Source organism: Micropterus dolomieu, linkage group LG13 (genome assembly GCF_021292245.1).
Source record: "Micropterus dolomieu isolate WLL.071019.BEF.003 ecotype Adirondacks linkage group LG13, ASM2129224v1, whole genome shotgun sequence".
NCBI classification, from domain to species: Eukaryota; Metazoa; Chordata; class Actinopteri; order Centrarchiformes; family Centrarchidae; genus Micropterus; species Micropterus dolomieu.
The window spans coordinates 4,724,232-4,738,020 of record NC_060162.1 but is presented as its reverse complement, the minus strand read 5'-3'; the positions used below and the strand labels follow the sequence as shown (position 1 = coordinate 4,738,020).

The 13,789-nt window shown below is 34.5% G+C and overlaps 1 protein-coding gene across 4 annotated transcripts in view; it reads left to right on the top strand.

Moving 5' to 3' along the window:
• LOC123982025 (placenta-specific gene 8 protein-like) overlaps positions 1–10,179 on the top strand; it is a 10,764-nt gene extending 585 nt beyond the window's left edge. Inside the window, exons 1-6 of one of the 4 annotated variants that reach the window (XM_046067354.1) lie at positions 4,788–5,554; positions 6,295–6,338; positions 6,565–6,659; positions 6,787–6,911; positions 8,576–8,684; positions 8,827–10,179. In XM_046067354.1, coding sequence (XP_045923310.1) covers positions 6,575–6,659; positions 6,787–6,911; positions 8,576–8,680 — 315 coding nt within the window. In that variant the 5' untranslated portion in view covers positions 4,788–5,554; positions 6,295–6,338; positions 6,565–6,574 and the 3' untranslated portion in view covers positions 8,681–8,684; positions 8,827–10,179. Of the gene's footprint in view, positions 1–4,787; positions 6,660–6,786; positions 6,912–8,575; positions 8,685–8,826 lie in introns of those variants that run through there. The other 3 variants (XM_046067352.1, XM_046067355.1, XM_046067351.1) reach the window with 3 other exon arrangements.
• The last annotated feature ends 3,610 nt before the right edge of the window (positions 10,180–13,789 follow it).

The window sequence follows — 13,789 nt, the reverse complement described above, 5'->3', positions numbered from 1 at the left end:
CGGGGGGGGGGGGGGGGGGGGGGTGACGTCAGTGCAGATGTGCCTCTCTTCGATCAGCTGTGCGCATGTCTATCAGTTCTGCCCTGAAATAACACCAATATACATAAACTTCAGCTCTTTTACCCCGCTAATGGAGTAGGTGGGGGATTTAACATTCAGATGATTTACTTCTAGTAAATGTAGCAATACCACATTATAAAACTGTGTACTACACTATATTTATATATCTAGTCCTTTTTACTTCCCAGACAGTACTTACTTAGTAACAGTTCAAGGCCCAAGGAGGTGAAATTAATATTTCACAGAAATGCAAAGAATAGAGAAAAGTCCAACCATTAATCATCTCATGACCCTCAGATTTACAGTGACCTAACTGTATATTAGGTGATTACAACAGCTAGTGCTAACTGTATAAAATAGTAAAAACTAGCTAACTTAACTGTATATAAAGTGATTAAAACTGCTAGTCCTATCTGTACAAAGTAGTTAAAACTAGCTAAGTGTATATAATGTAGTTAAAACTAGTTAACTGTGTATGCCTCTGATTAGCTAATCCTAATGCTAACCTAACCTTAGGCAATCCTAACCAACGAAGGCCACGAGTATTAACCAGTCAGAGGCAGAGTTGTCGAAACTGGCAGAAAAAAATAATTTACTATCTAACTGGATACAGTGATTAAAACTAGCTGACTGTATATAAAGTAGTAAAAACTAGCTAACGTTATATAAAGTAATTAAAACTAGCTAACTATACAGTGATTAAAACTAGCTGACTGTATATAAAGTAGTAAAAACTAGCTAACGTTATATAAAGTAATTAAAACTAGCTAACTATACAGTGATTAAAACTAGCTGACTGTATATAAAGTAGTAAAAACTAGCTAACGTTATATAAAGTAATTAAAACTAGCTAACTATACAGTGATTAAAACTAGCTGACTGTATATAAAGTAGTAAAAACTAGCTAACGTTATATAAAGTAATTAAAACTAGCTAACTATACAGTGATTAAAACTAGCTGACTGTATATAAAGTAGTAAAAACTAGCTAACGTTATATAAAGTAATTAAAACTAGCTAACTATACAGTGATTAAAACTAGCTGACTGTATATAAAGTAGTAAAAACTAGCTAACGTTATATAAAGTAATTAAAACTAGCTAACTATACAGTGATTAAAACTAGCTGACTGTATATAAAGTAGTAAAAACTAGCTAACGTTATATAAAGTAATTAAAACTAGCTAACTATACAGTGATTAAAACTAGCTGACTGTATATAAAGTAGTAAAAACTAGCTAACGTTATATAAAGTAATTAAAACTAGCTAACTATACAGTGATTAAAACTAGCTGACTGTATATAAAGTAGTAAAAACTAGCTAACGTTATATAAAGTAATTAAAACTAGCTAACTATACAGTGATTAAAACTAGCTGACTGTATATAAAGTAGTAAAAACTAGTTAACGTTACATAAAGTAATTAAAACTAGCGAACTCTATACAGTAATTAAAACTAGCTGACTGTATATAAAGTAGTTAAAACTAGCTAACGTTATATAAAGAAATTAAAACTAGCTGACTGTATATAAAGTAATTAAAACTAGCTAACGTTATATAAAGTAATTAAAACTGACTGTATATAAAGTAGTAAAAACTAGCTAACGTTATATAAAGTAATTAAAACTAGCTGACTGTATATAAAGTAGTAAAAACTAGCTAACGTTATATAAAGTAATTAAAACTATCTAATGTTATATAAAGTAATTAAAACTATCTGACTGTATCTAAAGTAGTAAAAACTAGCTAACGTTATATAAAGTAATTAAAACTAGCTAACTCTATAAAGTGATTAAAACTAGCTGACTGTATATAAAGTAGTTAAAACTAGCTAACGTTATATAAAGTAATTAAAACTAGCTGACTGTATATAAAGTAGTTAAAACTAGCTAACTCTATACAGTGATTAGAACTAGTTGACTGTATATAAAGTAGTAAAAACTAGCTAACGTTATATAAAGTAATTAAAACTAGCTAACGTTATATAAAGTAATTAAAACTATCTGACTGTATATAAAGTAGTAAAAACTAGCTAACGTTATATAAATTAATTAAAACTAGCTAACGTTATATAAAGTAATTAAAACTGACTGTATATAAAGTAGTAAAAACTAGCTAACGTTATATAAAGTAATTAAAACTAGCTGACTGTATATAAAGTAGTAAAAACTAGCTAACGTTATATAAAGTAATTAAAACTATCTAATGTTATATAAAGTAATTAAAACTATCTGACTGTATCTAAAGTAGTAAAAACTAGCTAACGTTATATAAAGTAATTAAAACTAGCTAACTCTATAAAGTGATTAAAACTAGCTGACTGTATATAAAGTAGTTAAAACTAGCTAACGTTATATAAAGTAATTAAAACTAGCTGACTGTATATAAAGTAGTTAAAACTAGCTAACTCTATACAGTGATTAGAACTAGTTGACTGTATATAAAGTAGTAAAAACTAGCTAACGTTATATAAAGTAATTAAAACTAGCTAACGTTATATAAAGTAATTAAAACTATCTGACTGTATATAAAGTAGTAAAAACTAGCTAACGTTATATAAATTAATTAAAACTAGCTAACGTTATATAAAGTAATTAAAACTGACTGTATATAAAGTAGTAAAAACTAGCTAACGTTATATAAAGTAATTAAAACTAGCTGACTGTATATAAAGTAGTAAAAACTAGCTAACGTTATATAAAGTAATTAAAACTAGCTAACGTTATATAAAGTAATTAAAACTATCTGACTGTATCTAAAGTAGTAAAAACTAGCTAACGTTATATAAAGTAATCAAAATTAGCTAACTATACAGTGATTAAAACTAGCTGACTGTATCTAAAGTAGTAAAAACTAGCTAACTTTATATAAAGTAATTAAAACTAGCTAAATCTATACAGTGATTAAAACTAGCTGACTGTATCTAAAGTAGTAAAAACTAGCTAACATTATATAAAGTAATTAAAACTAGCTAAATCTATACAGTGATTAAAACTATCTGACTGTATCTGAAGTAGTAAAAACTAGCTAACTCTATACAGTGATTAAAACTATCTGACTGTATCTAAAGTAGTTAAAACTAGCTAACGTTATATAAAGTAATTAAAACTAGCTAACTCTATACAGTGATTAAAACTATCTGACTGTATCTAAAGTAGTTAAAACTAGCTAACGTTATATAAAGTAATTAAAACTAGCTAACTCTATACAGTGATTAAAACTATCTGACTGTATCTAAAGTAGTTAAAACTAGCTAACGTTATATAAAGTAATTAAAACTAGCTAACTCTATACAGTGATTAAAACTATCTGACTGTATCTAAAGTAGTTAAAACTAGCTAACGTTATATAAAGTAATTAAAACTAGCTAACTCTATACAGTGATTAAAACTATCTGACTGTATCTAAAGTAGTTAAAACTAGCTAACGTTATATAAAGTAATTAAAACTAGCTAACTCTATACAGTGATTAAAACTATCTGACTGTATCTAAAGTAGTTAAAACTAGCTAACGTTATATAAAGTAATTAAAACTAGCTAACTCTATACAGTGATTAAAACTATCTGACTGTATCTAAAGTAGTTAAAACTAGCTAACGTTATATAAAGTAATTAAAACTAGCTAACTCTATACAGTGATTAAAACTATCTGACTGTATCTAAAGTAGTTAAAACTAGCTAACGTTATATAAAGTAATTAAAACTAGCTAACTCTATACAGTGATTAAAACTATCTGACTGTATCTAAAGTAGTTAAAACTAGCTAACGTTATATAAAGTAATTAAAACTAGCTAACTCTATACAGTGATTAAAACTATCTGACTGTATCTAAAGTAGTTAAAACTAGCTAACGTTATATAAAGTAATTAAAACTAGCTAACTCTATACAGTGATTAAAACTATCTGACTGTATCTAAAGTAGTTAAAACTAGCTAACGTTATATAAAGTAATTAAAACTAGCTAACTCTATACAATGATTAAAACTAGCTGACTGTATATAAAGTTGTAAAAACTAGCTAACGTTATATAAAGTAATTAAAACTAGCTAACTCTATAAAGTGATTAAAACTAGCTAAGTGTATATAAAGCAGTTAAAATTAGCTAACTCAATATAAAGTAGTAACGTTAACTGTAAAATAAACTAGATCCACCTTGAGCAGCTACAACAGTTAAATACTGCTCCAACATTGATGCGTCAGTATTAACAATGTAATAGTGTCAGGTTTTCCGGCATAATGAGTACTTTTACTTTTGATACTTTAAGTAGGATTTCAAATTGAACTCTTATTATAACAGTATTTTTATATTCTTTTATTGATACTTCTACATAAGTAAAGGATCTGGATCTAAAGTATGTCTTCCATCAGTGAACAAAATACACTTAAAGTATCAAAAGTAAAAGTACTCATGCAGAATGGCCCCTGTCAGTGTTACTGAATTATTACTATTATTTACTATCATTAACATATTGGAGGTGCTTGTGGGTCAGGGAGAAGCTCATTTTAACTACTTCTGGGTAGTTTATCTATAATGCATCATATTTTGTACTACTTATACGTTTTTTTTAATATAAAATCTTAATATGAAGAGTAACTACTAACTTTAGCTTTCAAATTAATGTAGAGGAGTAAAGTAAGAAAGTGTTTCCCTCTGAATTGTTGTCAAGTAGAAGTAGAAAGTAACATAAAAAGGAAACCCACTTACTGTAGGTGTATCTCTGTACTCAAGATGATGACATGATCTACAGGAGATGATCACCCAGCAACCACAAATATCAACAAGGAACAATATTAGGGGGAAAATAACATATCCTGACATTAGTTTGGCACAAACTTTGAATTTAACTAATGAAAACTGCTGACAGGCAATTAAAACATACATAAGTTTGTTATCTTTAACCCAATAGTATCCTGAAATTAATCAAATACATATAGTCTCAGGTTCTTTAGAATATACTTATGTATTGCCAGTGAGAAATTATGTTTGAAAGTTTGATCTGCTGTGTCTGGTGAAAATCTTATTGTGGGGTCTCCTGTGGAGTGTAGGCTAATGCCAACCTTGTGTATTTTGCTGTAATTTAGTTCATGTCTATCTTTAGTCTGTAGGAAATTGGAAATCATGCCTATTCCTTAGTTTCAGTCACAGCTGCTCATTATGTAGAGCCTATATCATTACAGTCAGGTCCTCATTACATGCTCTCCTACACTGACTGAGTAGGTGTCGGTTAGTTTGTGGGAAGCAGCGCCACCGTGTGTCTAAACAGCATAGCAAGGATTTTATATGCATGAAGATTGGAAGTGTTTTTAAATGTATTTTAAAAAGAAAACAAAAAAACACTCACATAATCCCCAAATCACATGTAACTTTTATACCAATGTACTCTGTTCTTTCAAAGTGATTTCATTTCAGATAACTTGCAATATCATCTGCTGTAGTGAATCAGGGCAAGGTGCGTCCGCCATATAACCTTCGTATTTATAACTCAAGATAACAGGTACAATGAAAGTTTGTGATTTACCACATTTGGGTAGGGATGGAAGAAGCATTCAGGTCTTTAAGCCAAGTAACAGTAGCAACAACACTCTGTAAAAGTACTGCATTCAAAACATTACTTATGTAAAAGTGCAGAAGTATTATTGGCTAAATTTATGGAGTAGCCTACATGTGACAGTAAAAGTAGTGCAGGCTAAATTGTGCTCTCAGTGTTATATTGTTAGATATTATACCATTGGACACGTTTTACAGTAATATTATAATATAAATTCCTTTTAATGCTGTAGTTGGTTGAGATGGGGCTGATTCCAGCTATTTATATATAACTGGGTGGGTTAATTTACTGTTTAACAATGTATCATATTTTATATGCTCATTGTTGGTTTTAAATGATGAAACTACTTCTCTAATAAATATAGTGAAGTAAAAAGCACGCTATTTACCTCTGAAATGCAGATGAGTATTAGAAAGTAACATATTTAGTACGTCAGTAGGAGAAGTACTTAAGTGCAGTACTTCCCCACTTTTGAACATGTTGTGTGTTTTCCCAAAAATGACGTGTAGAGTGTGTAAAGGATATAAAACTGTTGAAATTTATTATAGTATTGTAGGCTTGGTGAAGGTGTGTTTAGTGATCTCTTTGCTCTGGACAATAAAAGTGACAAAGTCCAATGTGAGTCACCTGCTTTAAACGGTTATAAAAACTCACATTGCCTCCACTCTCAATCTGTCATCTGGGAGCCTTCTTCATCATTTTCACCGTCCTTCAACTCTCCAACCATCTGGTAAGATTTACCTCTTAACGACTGCTTGACTGGGAATCCCAAACGGATAACTTACCGTAAATCCATGTTGTTTGATGTTCAGAAGAGGTTGTAATTTTATAGTTATCTCTGCTGGGTAAAACACAGAAGTAATGATCTCAAACTAGGCCCTAGCTCTTCAGTGTTCAGGCTCAAAAACAGTGATAAGAACAAACAAAATCAGTGACAAGCCCTTTTTATCCCACAGAGAATTAACCATGGCTGTGACCAACCAACCAGGCAGATATGAACCCTCTGACTTCCAGACCGGCCTGTGTGATTTCTGCGACGACTGTGGAACATGTGAGCACTCCTATTTACTAAACAAATTAAATCTGATTAGGACATGCACACAGTTAAGACTGCATTTGCATGCGCGGTGTAGATTGTGTATATTTTCATTAGTACATTTCTTTTCCTTCTGCCTCAGGCTGCTACGGTCTGTTCTGCTATGTGTGCCTTGGCTGTACTATTGCCAGTAACATGGATGAGTGCTGCCTGTGTGGTCTGGGCATGCCCATCCGCAGCGTCTACAGGACCAGATACAACATCAATGTAAGATTTCAGTTGATATAGTTTGAAGCTGACTATAGGACTCCCTTTGGACTATGTTGTAAAACAACAACAATACTGTCAGGTTACACCCAATATGATAGTACTCTGTTTAGTTACAACACTTATACTGGTGTACTACAGAACAACACATTTTAGACATTAAATTTAACTTATTTATAGTTAGCTACTTTAGTCCAGTGCTTCCCAAACGATGGTTCGCACTCCAGTCACGAGATAAATCTGAGGGGTACATGAGGTGAGATTAATGGGAGGAAAGAATAAAAAAAAAAAAGGCAAGATTCTCCACAATTCAGTTGTTCAGTTCATTTTACAGAAACAATGAGCATCCAAGTATTCATTCAGATTTACTGTCATGGTAAAGGATGTAAAGGCTTGTCTGATTGTAGGAGCCATTTCAATGTTTTATGTCCAGGTTTGGCCAATAGGTGGTACTAGGATGCTAGCATTTCTAATTGGGGATCATCTACTTAGGGGGGCAGGTGCAATCAGATACAGCTGTTGCCAGACAGGAAAAGCCAACTAGTTTTTGACTGCCACCGGCTGTGGCTGTTCGTTTGTTGTATATTAGGAAACTGTTTGTGGTATATTAGGAAATCATATCTCTCGTGACAGAGAAGAAAGCAGAAGTTGACCTCTTGTTGCATTCTTTCTAAACCGAACAACGCGCACGATAAGCGCAGCACATCGACTGCTTTAACTCTCTGTGTAGCCGTCAGCTGCTTTAAGCTTAGGCTTAGCGGTAACACTTATATTGAAGCCTACCCCAAATATAGGCAGGGTGAGTTCAATAATTTAAGCAATTATTTGCTTTAATCATTATCAGCTTAATGGTAGTTTAGTCAGTGAGCCTTACTGTTATATTACCAAAACTATTCTGCTTTAAATGGTCAGAATCATCAGACCATCGCAGACTGCTTGTGATTTGGACCAGTGTCAAACTACATAGTAAGGAAAAGGTAAAGAGAGAGGTCAAAAAATAAACGTGGTTCTGTGTAGCAGTATTTTGTTTTTTGCCATGCTTGTAGTGTGGCTGTGTGGCGTAATGGCAGTGTGGGTCGGTCAGTCCAGAATGAAATGTCAACAACTGTTGAATGGATCTGCGTGAAATTCAGACATTCATGTCCCTCTCAGGATGAACTGTAATAATTTTGATTAACCCTTATTTTCATCAACATTAAGCCAGTATTTTAATATGTCGAATATTTTAACTTATGACTAAATACCTGCAAAACTAGCATCTATTGGCTACTTTAGCAAATGTTAGCATGCTAACACACTAAACTAGGATGTTTAACACAGTAAACATTATACCTGCTAAACATCAGAATTGTCACTGTGAGCGTATTAGCATGATGCCATTAACTTACAGCATCACTGTGCCAAAGTACAGCATCGCAGACTGTAGGCGTAGTTTTGTTTCCATTAATAACCTTGCGACCCATTTGACTAATCTCACAACTCCTTGTGGGGCCCCTGACCCACAGGTTGGGAACCATAGCTTTAAAATGAAAGGGAAACTTTTATTAAAATCGGGACAAAATCCTGTGAAGTTGCATTTGACAAATAAAGTAATTCTGCTACAGATCAGTGACATTAACTCTACGCCGTCCAACAGAAGTTCAGACTCATACTTGTGTTTCCAGGGGTCACTGTGTAACGACTTTATGGTGACCTGGTGCTGTCCAGTCTGTGCCACCTGCCAACTGAAGAGAGATATTGACCGGAGGAAGGAGCAAGGCATTTTCTGAATGTGTAAGTGCCTTGTAATGGCTCCAAAACATGACCTCGTTAAATTATACCTCATATTTACCACATCATAATTTGTCATGTTATCTTCACGTTTATGGTGCTTTTGAAATGAAGGACAATCCCATGTTTGCTTTATGCCTTCTAGATGCTGTTACGACAACAAGCTGTAAATCTGCTGGATTGCTGGAAACATTTGTAGTTAGAGCCCAATCTCATTCTCGTTTACATTTTTTGATTAGGTGGTATACAGTATAATATAACAAATATATATTTAACGGTGCTATAAATTGAGTATCCTTGTGATTTTTAAAGGTGTCCTGATTTACTGCTTCTTTAACTTTATGTGTCTTGTGTTTTATTGTCCTGATAGCAGTTGACTGGAAAATTGTTGTTGATTTAAGGTGGTGTAAGCGATACAGCAAGTAGGGTTGGTGTTTATGCATAATCTTAAATTACACATTAGATCAATTAGGGCTAAACTGGGAAATCCTAAATTTAAAATTTTCACTTTTGAGACTTTTACATGTAAGTTTATATGACTCAGTCTCTCCGACTTTAATCCATTTGCCTTTGAAAGCCATGTGAACATTTTCAAGGTAATTGTCATTTTACAACAGGGTTGTAAAAAGAAATTCTGTTTGCAACTCCCTTTTGCTACATGGCAGACAATAAACAGTTAATAGGCCTGTAGGGGAGTAATTTGAGCCTGTGGGGAAGTTGAGTCACCCCTTGATTCTCAGCAACAATACACTAAATTGGAAACTGGTCATGTGAGCACACATTTTTGAAGAGTCATCCGTTTAACTCACACTGTGATGGAGATAGGCCCATGGAATAAGTGATAATTAATTACATCAAGGAAACTCATTCTCAGGATGTTGAGAGATCAAGAAAACATCATGTAAGAAGAGGCTCAGATGTTGTCACAGATGAATCGCGACCATATGGACATGCCCGAACAGATGCAGTGGACAATTGGGAGACATTGTGGCAACTGCTCCACAAAATTTTAAAGTAATTGAATGGGAATACTGTTTGGGCAGTATGAGAATCCCTTGTCACTGTTTACAGTTCAGAGGGCGGCGACCCATCTTGATGCATCTTTTTTCAGTGATTTCTGGATAATAAGCATTTCATTTGCACATTAAAATCCAAAAGAAATGCCTCCTCAATTGCTTAAGAGGACTAGTTAACATCCCTGATTAACTTTACTAGCCTAAGCTCCTCCGTGGTCACCAGCGTCCTTCCTTTAACAACCAGTTATCAGAATACTCTGGAAACTCAAATATAGTTTAACTTAACTATCAGGATGTACAGTATGTGTCCAGGACATCAGTTTAGCTTGGATCTCATTCCTCGACAAGATAGGTAGTAATGACATGCAACTAATTAACATTACTCTCTTACTAATTTAGCTTAACGTTACATTGCAGCTGGCAAACACACTCGCTTTGCACACACAGGGAGCCAAAACAGCAATGAGTGTTGCTGCACTGTGTGCCGGTGAAAGTCAACAGTGTCGCAGTCATATAGACGGGTTTCTTGTATACAAAAACTACTGGATGCGCGTGCAGCCAGGGGCAAAAGCGCTTCGGTAGCCGGTCAGAAGACTGTAATCAATGCAAATTACACATTGTTTGTAATTTCTTGTTGACTTAATAATAAACTGTCATTTCAGAGATGGATCTGTTTGTGTTTCATTTAGCATATTGATATAACATGCACGGTAGCCCTGCAGGTTCAATATTGTTCAAGTCAGCTGTTAAAAAACGTTAAAATCATCTATCAATCTTCGTAAAAATCATACTCATTGCTGCTGTTATGAATACGCGATCAGTTAAAATGTAGGGAGAGACCTGCTTTACTTTTTATTATTTTTAAAAGGCCTATATTGATAGCCTATATGATACAGCATCCTCAGGGCTGAGAGGCTGTACTGTTTTCAGTTCGGCTGGTTGTTGACTCCTCAGGTTCATTATTGTTCCAGTAAAGTGGATTCATTTCTAAAATGCGCTGCTGAACAGGTTTCCCATCACTTTTAAGGATGGGGTGCGGTGGTTGAAAGTAATTATAAGGACTTCTTAATTCCATTGTTGTTCTTTTTTTGTCCACTTCTTGATACTGGTGTTGACCACAGGACAGGAACTACCACCGATGTCCACTCGGCTTTTGGCCATACAAGAAAGAAAATAGTATATGGTTAAATGTAAATTCAGTACAGTCTACTAACACACATCAAACATTGCTCACACCAACTTTTAACAAACATTCGGCTCATAGTCAAGGTATGCTTTTTTGCTAAACACCATTATTAAAGAGGTGGTATTATGCTCATTTTCAGGTTCAAAATCTTATTTAGGGGTTGTACCATGGTTTAATTTTCAAAATACACCATATTTTGCTGCAGCTTCTCCTTTTCACCCTGTGTGTTGTACGCTCCGCTCTTCAGCTACAGAGTGATGTGTCTTACTTGTACAAAATCTTTGTAGGGAGTTGCACATGCGCAGTTCCCAGGTAAGGACTACAAGCCAATCAGAAGCAGAGAAGGGCGGGTCGTAAGAAACAAGGTAGTGTGATCCAAATCAAAGCGGCTTCAGACTGAGACCGTAACCTAGCAGATGGTATAAGTTACTCACAAGTCCACATCTTACGATAAACCACTACAAAAATCACCATATTTCAACTCAATTTTACATAAAAATTGGCCAAACAATTTGAACATTTGCTCAATAGCTTTTCACATCGGGTGTAACATTAGCATTATAGTTATAACTGCCAACGTTTACAACAACTCCGCACTTGAACAGTCTGTGAAGTTACATTGCTTTTTTTTATCTTAAATATAATTCACAACCAATAAAGCATACTTACAGGTTGTGATTTCCTGGCCCAAACAGAGTCGGAGTTGCATCGTCTTTTAGGACTAAACGTTGAACTGTTGCCGGTGTTCTGACGATCTATGCTGCCTTGCCGAAAGATGCTACCATAGCGCAAATCAATAGACTCGACTACTCGGCCCTGCTCCGTTTTCCATTGCAGATAGTACCCAGAGATAGTACGTAGCTTTTCATTGTGACGTCACAAGTAAAAGTGAAGGGCTGGACTACAAACGAGCTGTTTTCAAGCAGTTCAGAGCAGAGTTTTCTGTGGGAGATGGTAACTCCCTTTGGGCTGGACTTTGAGCTTTTTCACTTTGTAAACCTGTTACATGCACAAAAAAGGAATATAACTCAATAAAGGAGAGGGAAAAAGCCAAAAAGCATAATACCACCTCTTTAACTAGTCCCACAAATTTACACCTCCTCGACTCCGCATTTGGCACTAAAGGCTACAGATCATATCTTCACAATCCAGAAACTTGGCTGTCAACATTATAACTCGTAGAAACATCTTGAGATTCCAATAAACATTATAGCATCTGTTGAAAACAGTCAGATTACAGCAGGCTAATCATTCACCAGGCTACACAGTAGGCTACTACTTTTTTTGCGGTGCGCCTTTTTTTCCTGTAAACAGGAGATCATTTCAACCCTCAGCCTGATGAGGTGAGAGTTTCATCATCAGTCCCTTTCAGGGAGTTCGGAGGCCGTTTTACTTGATGTCATCTGCGGGCGTCAGCAGGCAACAGCCGAACAAAATGAGTCGATTTTCTTTCCACTGGCAGAAAGTTTGTTTCAAAACTCCGTGTGTGAAGAACTGAGACTGACAAATACAGGCGGGACTCACAAATACCTGTTTGAAAGTGTTAAATGTTAGGAAGATATTCACAAATACTTATCAACAATTTATAAATAAAAAATTGGACTCACAAACGCCTATTTGAAAGTTGTAAAAGTTAGGAAGATATTCCAAATGTAGTTCATTTGTTTGTAAACTATTAAAGATATTCACAGATATTTGTGGAATTTGTTTGTACATTTGCAGATCTGTTTTCTATTTGCTAAAGATTTTTGTAAGTTTACAATTTTTTTGTGTTTGTGGAAAGTGTTTACAGATTACACATTTACACACAGATCGCTCATCTGTTCACACATATAATGTTGAAACATAAATAACTCCATAAACAGAGTAAATTGTAAAGTCACACGCACAAAAGGTGTTTATTCATTCATCACGTTACAGCATTTATTTAGTCCTACAAAAGGACAAGAAAAGATTTAAGGCCTTTGTAAACAAAATTTAATACTTCTAAGGTCTTATTTTTAGAATATAAATTTAAAACTTTTTTAATACTTTTAAGACCCCGCGGGTACCCTGAGAAGAGTTGTCAGTGACCCCAGTGAGGAGCCACAGTGACAAAACAAGTGTGTGGGTTTCCTCCGCGTGCTCTGGTTTCTTCCCACATAATTTAAAAACATGCAGCAAACATGATCAATTATGTTTAATGATTATATCAATGTCAAAACTGTTTTAATAAAAGTGGTTAAATGTGATTATCTGCTTATCTGTCTCATCATTTGATCTCGCAGCTGTAAATATTCAACTCAAGGAATGGGTTGGAAATGTCCAACACTTTGGTTTATGACCAAATACCTGCAAAACTAATGATATTTCCATCATCTGCATCTGTACTTTGTGTTTAGTGCTAAATAGCAAATGCTAAACATCAGAATTGTCACTCTGAGCATGTTAGCACGATGTCATTAGCTTAAAGCACAATTGTTCCATGTGCAAGTACAGCACTGCAGACTGTAGACTGTAGTTGTGTTTTTTTGTTCTTTACACCATTAATGACTAATCTCACGACTCCTTGTGAGGACCCTGACCCCAGGTTGGGAACCACAGCTGTAAAATGCAGAAAAACAATTAGAGAACATGCATGAATCCACACATTGTATTTCAACTGCCTCACAGTTGAGTTATGATATTATATTAACGGACTTTCTGATGCTCTCATGCTGATTGCACTTACTCCTGAACAAAAACTTCATAGTTGTTTACATTTTCATGGCTGGAGTCATCTTTGTACACACTTTCATCAAAAACAGGTTTCTGACACAGATCAGTGTCATAAACTCCACGCCGTCCAACAGAAGTTCACACTCATACTTGTGTTTCCAGGGGTCACTGTGTAACGACTTTACGGTGACCTGGTGCTGTCCAGTCTG